We start from the raw sequence: 18,153 nt of genomic DNA, 5'->3' as shown, positions 1-18,153 counted from the left end.
GATAGTAAAATATCGATTGTATAAATCTATTTGTAAGCATATTGAATAATCGATTAATAGTATCCATAAAACCTTGTTTAAAATGTAATATACACGTGTACTTTTCTTAATTCTTAATTTATATAAAAATAAAAAACAAATAATACAGAAATTGCAATGGATAATATAAATATGAGTAAAAGTATTCCACAAGTACAAATAAAATTTCTTACTAAACAAAAACAGTATGTATTCATTTAAATTATATTTTATGAACTAAATTAAGAGGTTATTTTATTTTATTACATGGATATAATACATATAATACATATAATTTATAAGTTTTATTATAGAAATAATTTTAATATATATAATATATAAATTTTTTAATTTTTAGATATGCAGTTCCAGATTTTCCTTTATCAGTTCATACATCTATTGTATCAAATGAATTAAATACTCTTATAAATGAACTTTTGAAGGGTACTATATGATTCATATATATATTAATAACTGTTATTAAATTAAATTTATTTAAAATGTTTGTTTTAATTTTAGAATCAAATAATATAAAAAATGAAATAGAATTTGATTTTTTGATATGTTCACAATTTTTACGTACTTCATTGATTGAACATATAACAGAAAAAAATATTTCTACAGAAGATGTAATAATTATTGAATATGTTGAAAAATATCCACCACCTGAACCTCAAGATTGTCTTATACATGATGATTGGGTATCTGCTATTGCTGTTTGTGAGAAATGGTTACTTTTTTTATTTATTTAACAATAAGATGTTAAAAATTATTTTACATTAAAAGATATTTTAATAGGATTCTAACAGGTTGTTATGATAATACATTACATATATGGACATATAAAGGAAAACATCATTTGGTAATTCCTGGACATACTTCACCAATTAAAGCAGTTGCATGGATATCCTTGACTAGTGATACAGCTAGTTTTGTTAGGTATAAAATCTTAAAAATAAAATAAGCATTTTCAAATAATTCTTATATTAATTTATTATTTAGTGCATCCCAAGATCAAACAGCTATAATATGGGACTGGAATATTATAGAAAATTCAGTAGACTGTATTCATGTATGCAGAGGACATGAACGTGGACTAGAAGCTGTTAATATTAATTATGACAAGACAATAATGGCAACTGGAGCATGGGATACAATGCTTAAAATCTGGTCTACAGGTATTTATATATTAAAAAGAAAATAAGTAATTCATAAAATAATATTTCATTTATGCTTTTAGCTAATCAAGATGAAAATGAAGATGGTGAATCTACTTCAAAGAGATTAAAATCAGAACATGGAAAAACAAGGGTAAATAAAAATAAATGAATATAAATAAAATGTTTTTAAATAAAAAATAATTATTATAATATTTATTATTATTATTATTATTATTATTATTATTATTATTATTATTATTATACCATAAAGATACCTAAAAGAACAATGAAAGGTCACAAAGAAGCTATTAGTGGTGTAGTATGGTCAGATAAAATAGAAATTATAACATCTTCATGGGATCACACAATAAAAATATGGGATTCAGAATTAGGAGGAATTAAACACGAATTGACTGGAAATAAAAGTTTCTTTGATCTTGATTATTCTCCATTAAGCCACACTATTATAACAGCATCAGCCGATAGGCATATCAGATTATATGATCCAAGATCTACAGGTTTTAAAATCATTTTTTAAATTGTATTCATTGCAACTTGCAATGAGATTATACATATATTGTTTTTTTTAGAAGGATCTTTGGTAAAAGCAATATTTACTTCTCACACACAATGGGTACAATCTGTAAGATGGTCACCTATACATGAAAATCTTTTTATTTCAGGAGCATATGATAATGATATGAAACTGTGGGACACCAGAAGGTTTAATAATCATTAATTTTATAATATTAATTTATGAAATTATGTAAAGATATAAATATTTCTTTTTTAAAAAAAAATTCTATTTTACAGTCCCAAAGCACCATTGTTTGATCTTTCTGGACATGAAGATAAAGTATTATGTTGTAATTGGTCAAATCCTAAATTCATGGTATCTGGAGGTGCAGACAACACCGTAAGAATATTTAAATCGAAACATATTGGTCATTAATAACAAATTATTTTATAACTTTTACATATAATAGAGAAATGAAATTTTCTGTATAGCAAATTATTAAAGATAAGTTTTTTTTACAATTTTCATATTTATTATACTCTAAATCAAGCATTGTAATCATTTAAATTAAATAGAAAATTTAATGTTTTACTGTTGTGAAACATTGAATTATAAAATTATTGTATTCATTGTAAAATAATGAGAAAAATTAAAAATTTTAATTGCAATAATATAATTTGAAATAAATTATATAAATGCAAATTAAGATGATAAAGAAATTACAAATATTTTCGTATAAATAAATATATCTATAAAATTAAAGAGACAAAAAGAATATTGTATGACCTAAGAAAAAGCTCTTGGCATCAAATCAAATTCGTATTGTTTTTATTTCAATAAGTTTTTTTATGTCGTGTTGCTTTTTTTAATGTTATCCTTGTATTTTACATTATTATAAAACCATCACTTAATTGACAAAAGAGATCTAGTAATCATTCTTATACATTGCCATCACTTCGATTTAAATTTTTTTCTTTTTTTATTTTTTTAAAGAATTTTGAATTATCTTCATTGCGCATAAATTAAGAGCATTTACTCAAAATAGTACAAATCGCATCAGCGTAAGATATTAAATGCATTAAAAAAAAATATTTTTCATTACCAAAAATCGAACATAGCATATTAATTCTTTATAATCTTATTACTTCGCAGAAAACAATTTTATCATCGATTAATAGAGGCGGACGCTGAATGTTTTATTACAGAATTAATTAGGATAATGTGGGGGGCTTATTGTTTTAATATTACTTACAAAGGAGTGTTGTTTAATCTATTGCACATGCTGTATTACTACAAATTAATAAATATAATTTCACTAACTAAAATTTAATTGAAAAGAACATAGCATTTGTTTTTTTTTAATCTTTTCTACTTTTTTTGTTTCTTTTAATTTGTTAAGCTCACTCTTTCAGTTCTGGAAAATATCAAAAAACGGTCTCACGATTTTATCATTTTCAACATTGAAAAAGGCATATACAATAGTTGTTACTTGATTCGATAGAAGGCATATATTTTTTTAGTGTTGGAATATGTGTAAATACAGTCACTGCTTTTGTACGAGAGTAAGTTTATTTTACAGACTTTACATTTCGTTTATTCGTTCGCAAAAATGATCGTTCACGCTTTAACAAAGGAAAAAAAACGAAAATTAATGTGTATATTTCTATTAAAAATTTAATGAAAGAGAAGTATAATGAAAAAAGGATAGAAGAAAAATAATATTTATAAAATTTGGGGATTCACTCTTTATTGAAGACTATTCACAATTGTCCTGGTATTAAAGAAAACTTAGGAAAGGAAAAGAAAATGATTCGAATAAATCCCCAAAACAGATCGTTTATTGATCAAAAATAAGGGATGATAATAATTAAGAATTTGATTCTTTCACTTTGAATATACCAAACCATACTTGTAAGTAACTCTAAAAACTGTTCGGTGCACGCTCTACATACAAAGTGTAAGAAGTGTGTGACGTTTAGAGCGTGCACACGCAGTGTGCAGTTTACAGTAACAGTGTATTTCTGCAGTCTGTGTCGTGTCATAGGCAGATGGTTTTTTTTAAAGTACGCATTATAAATTATGCATACAACCTACACACCACACACTCGTTTCGCACTTTCTCTCTCTCTCTCTCTCTCTCTCGCTCTCTCGCTCTCTCGCACATCTCACGTTTTTTTCTTTTGTGTTTGCTACTTATATCTCACGTTCTCTCTCGCGTTCTCTGTCTTTCTACCTTTTTGTTTTCTGCTTACATTTTTTCGTTTTTCTCTTCTTTTTTTCGTGTTTTTTTTTCTTTTTTAGAAGACCCTATCTATAACCCCCACATTATCTCACACAAAGACTAGCGTTTTTAAACGATCCAAAATAAACTAAGGGCACTTTTAGTGGCGTATGCCCTGTGTTCTTATTTGAGTTTCATGAAAAATCTAATTCTGACCGTTGTTAAACTTTGTTGTTGTTGTTGTTACTTCTTTTTTATCATCATTTGTATTACAGCACCTATCGACTTCTAAGAGTCCCTATTTCTTAACTAACTATGACACACTTGCCTTAATCTAAGAATTTTATTACGTGCTATGCCTCGCCATCTTAAAAGTATCCGAGAACCTAATGTGTTCATTTTTTATTTTTTTTTATTTTTTCCCTTCCCTTCTTAACTCTTGTTTAGATGCGAACTTAATGCCTCAACATTATTTTGTTTTTTTTCTTTCTCTCCCTCTATATCCTTTTTGTTTCCTCTTTTTTTCCTGAAATTTACGAAATTTTTATTTTCATTATATTCTTATTGGTCGCACACCGTATAACAATTATATTTTGGAGAGAAGAAATAAACAAAATTAAACAGATGTTTTTTTTTTCTAATTACATATGTTATTTACTCATTCTATCTTGTCACAAAAAGGAATTCATGTGCAACAAAGAATAAAACGATAGGAGTTAAAATAAAAACGAGGAGTGGAAAGGATATAGTAAATAAATCAAAACAAATATCAGGAGAATCGAAGTTAAAAAAAAAAATAGAGCACAGGGATAAATGGAAAAATGTTCGTCTCGTTATAGCTAAAAAAACTATCTCGCTTAACAATTGTAAAACAATGACTTAAAACCTCGATAAATCTAAGGACTGTACAAGTCGAAGTACGATGACGCACATCACATTATCAGGGCATCATCAAAATTAACTCAGACTCGCTGTTCTTATTTTTTTTTTCGCTTAAGCCGACGTTCGACTAATATTACATTATTTTTTTTTTTTGTTTCGTTACTTAAAAACACCCTACTTTTTTTCCTTTTTATTCTCATCTTTCTACATCAGCCTACGACTACTAGTTGTGAATCTAATCTAAAAAGAGGCTACGCTAAAAATTCTAGAGAAAGCTTACGGAAAGCAGCGTTGTTTGGAAACTTATGTTCCAAAAAGAAATTGGTTTTCTTTTCATAAATCACGCCCGGCCAGCCCAAGCACCCGACCCGCGGTGCGCAGCAAGCAGTCCTTACTATTTATATTACAGTAGATAATATGTTGTAGAATAATATATATTTATTATTAATATGAATAGCCAGTCAGTCTTGACGGGTGCGAGGTGCATAGGCTGAACGGTGCCTCACCTGATGCATTTTCTTTCTTTCTTTTTTTTTTTTTTTTTTTTTTTTTTTTTTATACTTTTTTCAACAAGGAGAGGCAGTTGTATATATAACCTAACTATCAACTATCTATTTAAACTTAATTACTTATCGATTACTTCCTATCCAAAATGGTACCTAACCTATATTCATAATCAACACTAACTACACATCTCGCAGTGTCCTCTTTTTCTCATATATTCTATACAATAGGTTATGATACATTCATTCTTGTTTTTTTCTCACTTTCACTCATTTTACTTTCTCTCTCATCTCACGTTCTGCTTTTTTTCTCTCATCACTCAACTTTTTTTTTTTCTTTTCACACATATTTTCTTTTTATCCTTCGTTCACACACTTTCATTTATCCTTTCAAGTTTCTTTCACTCTGCCTCTTACATTCATGACTTTCTTCACTCTCTTTTTCTTCTTTCTGCCCGCTCTCCAGTGCGGCTCCGTATCTGCGGGAGCTGGCATTTTTTTGTCGGCCGAACCATCGTTCTTCCGCTCGGTCAGCACTATAAAAATGCTGCTCTTCTTTGTTTTGGTCGTCACAATAATAATTAGTTATTTAGTACAAGTCTATTAGTAAAATTCTTCAAAATTCACTATTTAATCACATGTGATTTTTGTTGTCAGTCGTGGTGACAATCGCTTGTGCAAACAATTACACACTCGCAAATAGGTTTTCCCTTTCGCTTTTCTTTCTTTCGTTCTCTCGCTCTCTTATTCTTTTTTTCTCTCTTAATGCATGGACTCAAATCGAGTAATAATCGGTCTCTTAAAAAATAGCTCATACCATTTTTTTCATCTTTTATCTCTTGTCATCAAATCGTGATGTACCAAAATAAACTAAATATATTATTTACTTCAAGTCTCAACAGTGTAAAAATCTTTCATACTTTAGATGACGTCAATAATAGTAATCATTAATTATAATAATACAGCATATTATTGTAATATTATAATAATAGCTACGATCGCCTCTAACTCTATCTAACTACCTGCCCGCCACTTCGAGCCCAAAGCTCGCAATATTTGGTAGAAAGCTTTCTGCTAATCGTTCCTCGACTCGATCTAAGTCAGACAACGTGAAAACTGTACCGGATGTAAAAACGGGCTTAGAGGAACGTAGGAGAGAAGGGTGTTTTTTCTTTTTCTAATCTTTCTCTCTCTCTTTCTCGAGATATCACATAGATAGAAAATTCTCGATTTATATCTTTATTTCGTTTCTTTTTGTTTCCTCGCGTTCAATCCTCTCGCCTATCGTTCAGCTCCAATCCCATTATCTTTTTCGTTTTCATTTGTAACACGATTTTATTCGTTCGTTCGATATAATAAATTAATTTATACTCTACCTATCATATTCCGTTGTAACAAGCCTACTCTGTTTCTTTCTCTTATTTTCTTTCAGGCGGTGGAAATTATTCTTGGTTTACAATGATCCGCCATTTGATTTCATTTTTTTTTCTTCCTAGATTTCATATAGACCGTACAGATGTTTCCGGCCCATCAATCCCATTAGTGGCAACTATACACATACAAAATCTATTCGAATTTGTAACCAAAAACAAACGTAGTGATATTTAACTGGCTACAACGTAAAAACAATTATATTCTCTTAACTAGAAGATCAAAATTTGGCTCAAGTTTCGCATTTACATATCGACGTAAAAATATATTATAATATTTTTCAGCATATCCCTGTCTAGCGGATTTGTCTGAAAAGGCACAATTCTAAAAAAAATATCTGTATTCACTGTACAATTAAAACTGATATCGATTCGTAGTAACTGTACTCATAAATATAAATCTTCTAAAAAGTACTATGTTCCTTTCCTTCTTGTTACAATAATTACATATATCCTGAAGTTTTTTTTTCTTTTAGAAATAAAGCTTTATTTTTTTCTTTTTCTCTCTTAAAATCTTCATTTCTTTTTCGTCCATAAAATATATTCATTCGTGATTAAAAGAGAACGCGAAAACTGTACTTGTAAAAGTAGATAAAAATCTCCGAGTGGCAATACATACATACAATATGTGCCTGGCTTGGAATGTCTGAACGAAACAGAAGAAAACAAAAAGAAATAATCTGATGAGGGTGCAGTTAGTGGATGGGGTGGTGTGTGCTGTTAAGAAAGAGCTCTTTTTTTATTATTTGAAAAAGAGATACTGATTCATAGCTTCTTCTCTTCGCAGCGCAGCCACCGGCCAGCCAGCTGGCACGAAAGTCCAGTAGGTACTGATTATAAGTAACTGAATCTGAATTTTATTTTTCTTTATCAACTCTAGCATTTGGAAGTGCTTTTTTTCTCTGTATATTATTATTATTATTATTTCTTGGGAAGAATTCTCCTTTGTATTTCTGAGCAGCGTTTTTTTTATAGTTTACAGTTTTTGTTAAAATATTTTATTCACACTCTCAAGCGTTCAGCTTCAACTTATCATCTCCTTAATAAATGTAATACCTAAAGTTAATCCTGGAAGCCTATTAGCTTGACACTAAACTGTTCGTCGCAGAATATCAGTTTTGTCACTGTCGTAATGATGTGTTGGCATTACAGCGTATGGAGCCGTGCTGGTGCCGAACAATGTAGATGACACGAGCACTCGTACCCCTTTCTTATGACAACATTCATTCTCTAATCGTTGGAAAATATTAACTACTTTCACCTATTTATCTGATGGATAAAATGTATAAAAGATGGCTGGCAAGTCAATTATCATGAGGAAGAATCTTATCTGACTTTATGTAATGTATTTAGTCTCATCTATTCTTCATTAATATAATCCTTCATATCAACAGGTGTGGCTGTCCTAACTTACATACCCCTCGATGTAATCATATCTAAAATATAATATAAAATAAAAAATTGGTTCATTTTTAGTATTATAGGATATAGAAAAACAAATCATTATGAACTACTGTACCTAAAAACCATAGCCTACTTGGGCTGCTGAGCTTGATATTGTTGATAAGAATCATCAGGAGATGCTGCATTGCTTGTTTGTTCAGAATCACCCAATGGCATGGTATGAATAATGCTAGGAGGATAAGTATAAGGATAGGGATGTGGGCTTGCTGCTATATACTGAAAAATAAAATATAAAAAAAATTAATATAAATATAAATTAATAAAGAAAAAGAATTTAAATGATAAAAATATATTACTTACGGAACCAGTGCCAAGATGTAACGTAGACATTTGTGTAGTAAGTTGAGGAATCATACTGTACTGTGGGTTACTGGGATCAGCTGATGGCATCATCTGTAATATGAAATTCTTATTAAATATTTAAATATTTTTATAATATATATATAATATAAAATGACATCTTAAATTTAATACAAAAAAAGAATATAATAAAAAAAATTTTTATATAATAATTATATGAAAACTTAGAAATTTTAATAATATTGAAAAACTAATATTATTTTTTATATTAAATTATAAATGAGATGCATAAAGAGAAAGAAAACAAAAAATTTGTATAAAAACTCACGTCGACCTGTTGCATATGTGGAGGGGCAGTCTGCACCAAGTAAGGAGTCACCCAAGGTGTTCCTGGTACACTGTAACCAGGTAAAGCTTGACCATAGTGACGACTATATTGTGTTAAAGTAGCTGCGGGTAGCATATGAGTAGCTGCAACCCCATTTTGACCAACACCGCTTGTATCATAATTCAAAGTCATGTTCTGTGAAAGTTATATATTATAAGTATTAAAATTATACATGAAAATACTACATCTATTGTTTTTTAAATAAATAAATTACCTCTCCAGTTTCTCTCCATATTGTACTTTTGTACAATGATTTTTTCTTATTACCACCATCTGCAAATTTTACCAATAAAGGATCTTTAGCCCCTTGTAATGCTTTTCCATTAAACATCTGAATTATCTGTTCACATTTTTCTTTAGATTCCATTCTAAAATACACGTAATATAAATATTAATAATTTTAATAATAATTAATAACAATTAATAATTATCTTTTAAATAGACATTAACCTTGCAAATCCAACACCTTTACTCTGTCCAGCAGTATCGCGCAATATGCGCGTTGAAATAACTTGTCCATACTGAGCTAGTAAACCTTCAACATCATTTTCTTTGAAGCTCAGTGGCAGATTTGCAATATACAAATTGGTGGGGTCTTGCTCCTGTTGCTGAGAAGAGAGTAAAAGTACTATGCAACTTATTGTAGTACACTCCTGGATTTGTTTTTATAATTATGTGTATATAAATATCAAAAAAAAATTTCATGTCTATCATTTTAACATTCACAACCAAGATACATATATTTATATATTTTTATATAATTACATTTTATATAATTATAATTACAAATGAATGCACAGACGAGATAATTGTAATAAAAAATCAATAATTATAATAAACATCATTAGAATTTATTTCACATTCATAGTTTAAAAAGTGAATGTTTCAGTTTATGAGTTTTTATATTTTATCACATTTTTAAAAAAAATTTAATATAAATTGTTAATTTGTTAAAATATTAAATAATATATTTTCATTATACATACACATTTTAACATGGAATGTTAAAATGATAATTCAAAATTAAATTCCATATCAATGTAATAATGCAAGAAATTTAAAAAACTAAAATTTTATACAAACAAAAATATTTCATATATAACTGGTTGATTTTGTTTATAGAAAAGAAAACAAAAAATTATATAAATCTACAATAAGATACTAATAAAAGATATAGACAATAAAACTATGAAACTATAACAATTATTTTAATCTAATATTGAATGTACAAGTAAACATAAATACTCAAAAAAGTTTATTATTAATTAAAATAATTATTATTTTTGATACTAAAAGATTATCATGCTTCATGACATTATTTTACCACTTTATGGTGGTTCTCTAAATTTGCTTTATGGATGCTTAAAATTAGAACTAATGTTAATATTAAATATATTTTATATTTATATGCAAAGCATGCTCACACGCATTTGGTTTTTCATAACATTTTTTTTTATTAAATGGTATATAAAATTTATATCTATTACCATTCTACTAAAGTTTAATAGTACATAATAATAATAACAACTTAAAATCAAAAAATAATAGATTTATAAAAAATTACAATAGTGAATCTCGCCTGTGCACACATTCTTTATTTAACATGAATAATTAATCTTTTTATTATTTCACAACACATTTATTAATTTTTTTCAATTAAATCATTTGTATTAAATCTCAATAGTTTTTAAAATTTTTTTAAACTAGTAATGTAGAATTTATTTATAATATTAGTATTTTTTATAGTTGAATTGAAATATTAAATATTTTCTGTGCATTGAATTAAATTTTTTTTTAATCAAATTATCTTTCTATTACTTCTTACATTTTTATTTTAATCATTTCTTCTTATAAATACTGTAAATAATGCAAGCTAACTAATCATTTATATAAATAAACAATACTGAATAACCATTCAAAGCATTAATAGAATTTCGATCACATATGACACATTGTTGAATACAAGCATGACAAAAAAGCACAGGCATGTTCACATATATACAATTATATCATGAGATAGAAATGAAAATGAGTCAAATTATCTCATAATGTTATTAAAGTACATAATTTCAAAATATATGCACATACATATACATGTGTTCATGCTCAAAATTTTTCTCGCTTACGATTCCCATATATATATGATATAGAGAACAAAAAGATAAAAGATATATGTACATTTAATTAGAATTTGAATTTGATATTTATGCACCCTCAAGCATATTTTGAGATCCACCATTTTTCTCAAAAATCAATCAACTCTACAGTTACTTGAATATACTTATACTTTACGACAATTTACTTCAATCTTGCGAATGCATTAAAACAAAAAAATAAATAATGAAAACATTATGATATAAGCTAAGCTCATGGCATCAATATATATGTATATATATATTTCTTTATTATTTTTTTTAAAAATATAAAATACATATACATATATATGTATACACACGCGCGCACGCGTGTGTGCACATATATGTATGATAACACCATAATATAATTTAATGAATTTGTATTTCAATAAAATGATTTAATTGATCAAGTGTGAATGTGTATAAAGGATTTCGAAGAAATACTATAAATCACAAAAAATATAACAATGCAAAATATAATTAATTCTTCTATAACTAAAATATTTTAAGCGATTACTAAAAATTTTATAAATTCCTAAATACACATCCTAAACTTGTTTGGTGTGCTGGTTACAATTTATTAATCAAGCCAAATATATCAATCAAAAACAACCAACACCCCAGAATTAAGATAGCACCTGATCTTTGCATAGCATTACTAATTAGTAAGTAAATACCATGTATCCTGAATACATTTAATAATCAGTATATTATTTAGTTATATCATATCACATGCGACTGACATCATCACAACTGCTGATAGCACCCTTTTACCGCGGCCAGATTAGAAGAAATATATCAAGTTAGTTTTTTTTTTTTAGCAATAAAGATAGAAATCAGTATTTTTGTTGAGAATGTGCATATTTAAATACGAACAAAAAAAAATTTTAAATTAAAAAATTTTTAAATCAAATGAATAAAAGCAATTTTTTCTAATATTTATACATTATTAAAATAAAAGACAAATACATAACATTTAACAGATTGCAAAAAAATAAAAAAAAATATTTTGTATTTTAATTATAATACTGTATATACTGCCATACTTGAAAGCAATTTTAATAAATTATTCTAAAGAATTTTAGAATTTCTCTTAATATAATAAGCTATCAATCGTCATATGACATAAACACAAATATTTAAATATATTAGAATAATTTGCTAAAGGTTTAAATTAGTGCTGAAATAAATGCAATCTTAAGACGCGAATTATAAATGTATTGACATAGCAGTATCAGCAATTTGTGGCCGAGGTACAGCAACAAGCATTGATAGTTTAAAAGGTATATAAGACAGAATGATAGATAGAATTGGTGAAAATTAGAGATTTTCAGACAAGTGAGATAGGTTCTGGGGAGAACTTTATATTGTTTCTATATATTTCAAATTATGCATAATTGCCTGCTATTATATTTTCATTGATAATATTTCACTGATAATAATTTCAACAATAATACAATATAATACAATTTTATATATTATACTGTACAAATGTTAATAATTTTATTACTTATATAGACATTTATACTAAATAAGATTTTATTATTTATAAATTTTTCTTAATTTTTATCATCAATAATTCATTATCAATGAAAATATAATTCATATATGAAACCACCCCTCTAGCAATGTTTTTTTATTCTTAAAAAAATTTCAAATGTATAAAAATTTTTATTTTTTCCCTTCTCACTTGTCAACAAATTTAATTACTTTAATTTTTTTCATGAAACTTTAACATTTTTCATGAAATTTATCATTTTCTTTTAATCTAACATTTCTATATTAAAAATATTTTCCTTATAAAACACAAAAATTACAAAATATTAAAGAGTCTTATCAAAGTATCTTTGTCAAAATATAAATTTTATGCATTTCTAGAGGGGCTGAGAGCAGAACAATGATGCCAATACAATGATGCCATGCTTGCCTTTCAGTTATTATAGAATTGAATTAATAATTTTTAACAAATTTTTTATAATAAATTATAATTATATATTAAATATTATTTTAATAAAAGTTATTTTTGTAAAATTTAAAAATATAAATATAATACATAACAAATACATAAAAGTAACAACAATATATACTTGAAACAAAATTATTAATATTTATTTCATGAGATTAATATTTATTATATATTAATTAATACATTAAAAACAATTAATAATTGAGTAACTTTTTTATATAATTAGTAAAATTAATATTTTATTTTAGTAATACAAAAATTTACTTGATATTAATTTTTAATGATTTATAATTGTATAGCTATATAGTTATTATTATTACTATTATTATTATTGTTGTTATTATTATTATTATCTTGAATAAGTATGCATATTTAAAAAATTAGAAATAATTATTGAAAAACAATCATGGTATCTATTGTGATTAAAACTCTAATATTTTTTATTTAATATTTTATAAATAATCATGAAAATATTGTACTGTGTATATATATCACAGCAGTATAAGAATAAAAATTTTTTCAATTTAATAATTTTATATTAATAGAAGAACAAAATATTATAATAATAATCAAATATATTGTAGATAGATTTGGGATCATAGAAAAATAGAAAGGTAAAAATGAAAAGAGGAAAAAGAAAATTAAAAACATCTGGGATAAGATAAAGAAAGAAAAGAAAGAGAAAAGAGGAGTTTACTGTTACTCTGGTATTACTGTACTTGCATGCACAACCAACGTACACTGGGCAGTCTAGGGAGCAACCAGATACCCACTTTCGCCATCTGCGCTTGGATGCCCTTGGCGACCAGTGCTTTCACAGCACCCTCTGCCGCCACTGGTGATTCAAAGTCTACAAATCCATAACCTATAACACAAAAATTATAATACCAATTAATAAAATTAACTTCTTATAAATTGATAAATAATGAATGACATAATAAAAATCTAATAAAAATAATGAAAAACATAATAAAAATCTAATCACCTTTACATTTATTTGTATTTTTATCCAAGATTGCCTTTGTAGACGTAATAGTTCCATATCTGCAAAAACACAATGTATTAGAAACAATATGCTTTTTTATTAGAGATATTTTTATTTAATTATAAAATTACATTAAAAACTAATGATATTATTATTTGATGTAAATGATAATTATTTTCATAATATTTTAAACAATATAATAATATAATAATATATAAAATTCTGATTACACGAGTGACTTACTGAGAACACATGTTTACGAGGTCCTTGTCAGTAGTGTTTTGGTTGAGGCCACGAATATATAAATTTGTTTTTGACAACTGTTCTGCTTGCTGTCCTTGTATAGCATTATTGCTAAGACTTGTGCTCATTGTCCCACTTCGACTGCCGGTAGCACTGCTAGAACTACTATTAGTATTAGCTGGAGAGGAGGCTGTAGGCACCCTTTGTCCACCATACTGTAATATATTTGAAAAATCTTTTAAGTTAATCTTTAATTATTAATATTTATTATGATATAATATAAATAAAAAAATATATAAAAAATAGTAAATTACATTTTATATTATTTTATAAATATATACTCATATAAATCTTTTTAATGATTAAATACAAGAAAAATATATAATCATAATTAATAATTGTTAAGTATCAAAGCAGTGTTATACAACATATAGCTCAACAAAATAAAGAATAAATAATAAATATATTATTAAACAATATAATTGAAGATATTTTTATAAAAAAAAAACGTGATTTAAATTTTGAAAAGAAAAGATATTGAACGTGATAATAAAAATTATAAATATTTTATTTAGTCCCACCTGGCAAGAAAAAAGATTAAACCTATCAAAATACAACATGTGACAATTTTTTTTTTATATTTTTAATTTAAATCTTATAAATGAGCCGGTATATTATAAAGAACAAAATAAAAAAAAAAAACAAATATCTCTCATTATATATATATGTATATATATTTTTTCAAGAATCAAAAAGATACATTATAAATCAAAAAACAAAGAACCTTCAATAAAAGATAAAAAGATGATCAAAAAAGTTTGCACATTGTTTCTACAAGAACTGTCTGCTACGTTGTCATGGCCCCACCCGGTTCAAGAAAGGGTTAACCCTTTCGCTGCGCAAATCTTAACTTTTATGCTATCTGCGCGCGTATTTCTCTAATAAAATCACAATTATTTTATCAAAACTTTTTCTATAGGAGTAAATTTATGATAAAATCTAAATCATTAAATGAAACATATATATTTCAAGTACAGTTTATAGGTTACCTTGTTAACCGCACGAAACATGTAAGACATTTGTGCTACCTAATTCTCCAACAATCATTCTCAACAACCACCATTCTCTTATAATCAACCTGCACGTAACCCAATAAAGAATATCAACCCTTCTGTTTTACTATAAAATAATCAAATTTACCAAACAATTGAAAATTTAATTTATCATTTAAAATTTAAATTTCAATATTCTATTTCAGAATAAAAAATAAAAAAAGTAAAACAATCATTTTTTAAAAAATACGATTATATCTATATAAATAACAACTAATTTATTATAATGTTAAAAATACTTAAGAATCTTAAGAACCTATTGTTCATGTCAATGATTTGTCGAAAAAATTATACCATGTACAAAATGAAAACGACTGATTATAGAAAAATGGCATGTTTCCAATCCAATATAAAGTTCGAATTGGTCAGGAATGAAAAGGAGAGGAGGACTTACCGACGCGTGCTGTGCGTAGGTGGCGGTGGCGTAAGGATTCGCCGTAGGCGGTAGTTGCTGTGCTCCGACGGGCATCTGGCCGGCCGCAGCTGCAGCCGCTGCGCTTGGATACCGCGTGTACGGTGGATACGCTGCCGCCGCAGCCGCAGCCGCAGCCGCATGAGAGGGCGGCGCTGCGCCCCAAGCCGCGGCACCGCTCGCACGATACTGCACCGGGTTCCCGCCTCGTGGCCCGCCACCAGTGTTCCCCTTCAATCCGTGCCCGCCTCCGCCACCACCACCGCCGCCACCACCACCACCACCTCCGCCGCCGCCGCCGCCACTCGCTGGACCTACACCGACGCCACCACCCGTAGCGCTACCGCCACCACCGCCGCTTCCACCGCCTCCACCGCCGCCACCACCGGCGCCACCGGCATTTCCATTGTTAGCACCTACATACGTCGGTCTCGGACCGTTTGTACCCTGAAACGTAACAAACAGGTTGATTTGATCATCTTCATTGAAAGATTCTATTTATTGATTTATCTATGTCTTATAATGAGATATAAAAAGAAACAATTACTTGATTTGCAGTACATTTGGCTATTAAATATTCATTATTAATAAAAGCAACATATACAATAGATTGAAACTTTTCAATCGAATAAGATTTCATAAATAATTATGATATTTGATATGTTGAATATAATTGATTTATTTTTATAAAAATATTTATGTTTAACTGTTAAAAATAAATGATAAGGTTATAAAATTAAAACTGAAAATATTTATAATATATATAATAAATCATTAGAATAAAAAATTTTTCAAAATTAAAAATAAACAAAAATTCTGGAATATTTTAATTCATTTGTCAGAGATCTTCAAAACGCATAATTTATTATTTTGCATTAATAAAAATTTAAAAAGTTCAATTTTTTCAAATGCTTCCAAGTTAACTAATTTTTTTATAATATAAAAAACAATTGAACGAAGCATACAAAACTATATAAAGAGTAATAAAAAAAATTCGATAACAGTATTATTATCTTAATTAATTATTTAATTAATAATAATGATTTTTTTTCATTTCATAATATAATTTTTTTATTTCATAAAAAAAAATGTATCTAGTGAAAATTTCATCAAATTTAATTACAATCACACATGAATATCTTTTTATACATGGTTGGTTTCTAAATTTAGTTCTATTAGAATACAGAATGTGCAATCGTAATTGAAAGCATAGCCACGTGAAGCGTAACATTTCTCTTGACAAAATATAACAAAATTGAAATCATCATTAAAGAAATTAATATAATGTATATATAATATATATGTATTTCAAGAAATATTCATGATAATTAAATTGTTTTTTTTAGTAAATATGCTGAGAATGACCAATTTTTCGTTACAAAAAAATAATAACGTTTATATTTCATTTATATAATAATAACAATTATTATTTGCCATTAAAACAAAACTGTTTCTTTATAATATTTATCATTGAAATCAAATTTCTATGCTAATTTTTTTCAATACTTTTAGAATAAAAATTGTTATATTATATTCGCAAATAATTATATAACACAACATATATATACACATATAAGCGTACAACACAATCAAATGCTGCACTATGCTATCCTAATTAGAATCATTTGTACAGCAAATTTATGTTAGTTAATGTTTTTAGTAAACACATAGCGATTCTTATAAGTCGCGTATTAGCAGTAAGCATAATCGGTTGGTCACTTGCCAGATAAATTTGTTCATAAATAGGCCTTAATTATAATGTACGGATTCAGAATTATTCGCAAAACAAGAAAGAGGAAAATTCAAAGATTACTCTCAAAATGTGTTTAGTTAAAATTATTAAATTCGAACATATATTGGAGCTATGTTGGATCATACTGTCTTTTTGCAAATGAATTTTTTCTATAATTTTACAAATATTATTATTTAGAGATATCTTGTTTCTAAAAAAATTAAATGTTTTATTAAATTGAAACGTTGAAATTTTTAATGTCATTTGAATAATTCAGAGAAACAAAGAAATATTTATACTTTCGTTAAATTATAATGGTTTTGATATAGTTAGTCTCAATTAATATAAATATTCTCAGTATCGTAAAATTAGATGATGCTAATATACAAACATTGTTGTAAATTTTTAACATTTGTTAAAATTGTTGTTAAAAATTTTGTTCGTAAATAATTATGTACTTTTAATTTTAATTTTTCAAGATGTTTTTAGACATGATATATATTTAATTCTTTAATTGTTCTTTTACCAATGGAATTTATAATTATAATAAAAAAAAGATAAAATAATAAAGTAACATATATAAATTCATTTATATAAATTAAAATATTTCTTAAAGTGATATTACTTGAAAAATTTGACGTTTATCAAATCAATTTTTTTTTTATCAACTTATCTTGCAATATTC

The 18,153-nt window shown here is 26.7% G+C and overlaps 2 protein-coding genes across 14 annotated transcripts in view; one reads left to right on the top strand and one right to left on the bottom strand.

Annotated features, from left to right (window-relative positions):
• Nucleotides 1–20: 20 nt before the first annotated feature.
• LOC107998111 (ribosome biogenesis protein WDR12 homolog) lies at nt 21–7,142 on the top strand. The gene is made up of 9 exons (XM_017057153.3): nt 21–224; nt 377–462; nt 538–748; nt 817–957; nt 1,021–1,196; nt 1,259–1,329; nt 1,450–1,696; nt 1,769–1,901; nt 1,992–7,142. The coding sequence occupies exons 1-9, from the start codon at nt 157–159 to the stop codon at nt 2,128–2,130; spliced, it is 1,272 nt and encodes a 423-aa protein (XP_016912642.1). The 5' UTR covers nt 21–156; the 3' UTR covers nt 2,131–7,142.
• The window catches only part of LOC107998108 (protein alan shepard), a 35,600-nt gene continuing 22,759 nt past the window's right edge, over nt 5,313–18,153 (bottom strand). For 2 of the 13 annotated variants that reach the window (XM_062072676.1, XM_062072668.1), the window contains exons 2-11: nt 15,719–16,183; nt 14,213–14,427; nt 13,970–14,028; nt 13,704–13,849; nt 9,334–9,491; nt 9,098–9,251; nt 8,824–9,018; nt 8,496–8,588; nt 8,251–8,411; nt 5,313–8,167 (exon numbers count right to left, since the gene is read on the bottom strand). In XM_062072676.1, coding sequence (XP_061928660.1) covers nt 8,265–8,411; nt 8,496–8,588; nt 8,824–9,018; nt 9,098–9,251; nt 9,334–9,491; nt 13,704–13,849; nt 13,970–14,028; nt 14,213–14,427; nt 15,719–16,183 — 1,632 coding nt within the window. In that variant the 3' untranslated portion in view covers nt 5,313–8,167; nt 8,251–8,264. The remainder of the gene's footprint in view (nt 8,168–8,250; nt 8,412–8,495; nt 8,589–8,823; nt 9,019–9,097; nt 9,252–9,333; nt 9,492–13,703; nt 13,850–13,969; nt 14,029–14,212; nt 14,428–15,718; nt 16,184–18,153) is intronic. The other 11 variants (XM_062072678.1, XM_017057147.2, XM_062072679.1 and 8 more) reach the window with 9 other exon arrangements.

The sequence above is a fragment of the Apis cerana genome, linkage group LG3 (assembly GCF_029169275.1).
Source record: "Apis cerana isolate GH-2021 linkage group LG3, AcerK_1.0, whole genome shotgun sequence".
NCBI classification, from domain to species: domain Eukaryota; kingdom Metazoa; phylum Arthropoda; class Insecta; order Hymenoptera; family Apidae; genus Apis; species Apis cerana.
This window is presented reverse-complemented; position numbering and strand designations above follow the sequence as displayed.

What these genes read in the sequence shown, in the direction of transcription:
- LOC107998111 (XM_017057153.3), top strand. Translation starts at nt 157, where the DNA reads ATGGATAATATAAATATGAGTAAAAGTATTCCACAAGTACAAATAAAA. An exon ending in TATAAATGAACTTTTGAAGG is followed by an intron (nt 463 to 537) that starts GTACTATATGAT and finishes TTTTAATTTTAG; the next exon opens with AATCAAATAATATAAAAAAT. An exon ending in GCTTAAAATCTGGTCTACAG is followed by an intron (nt 1,197 to 1,258) that starts GTATTTATATAT and finishes TTATGCTTTTAG; the next exon opens with CTAATCAAGATGAAAATGAA.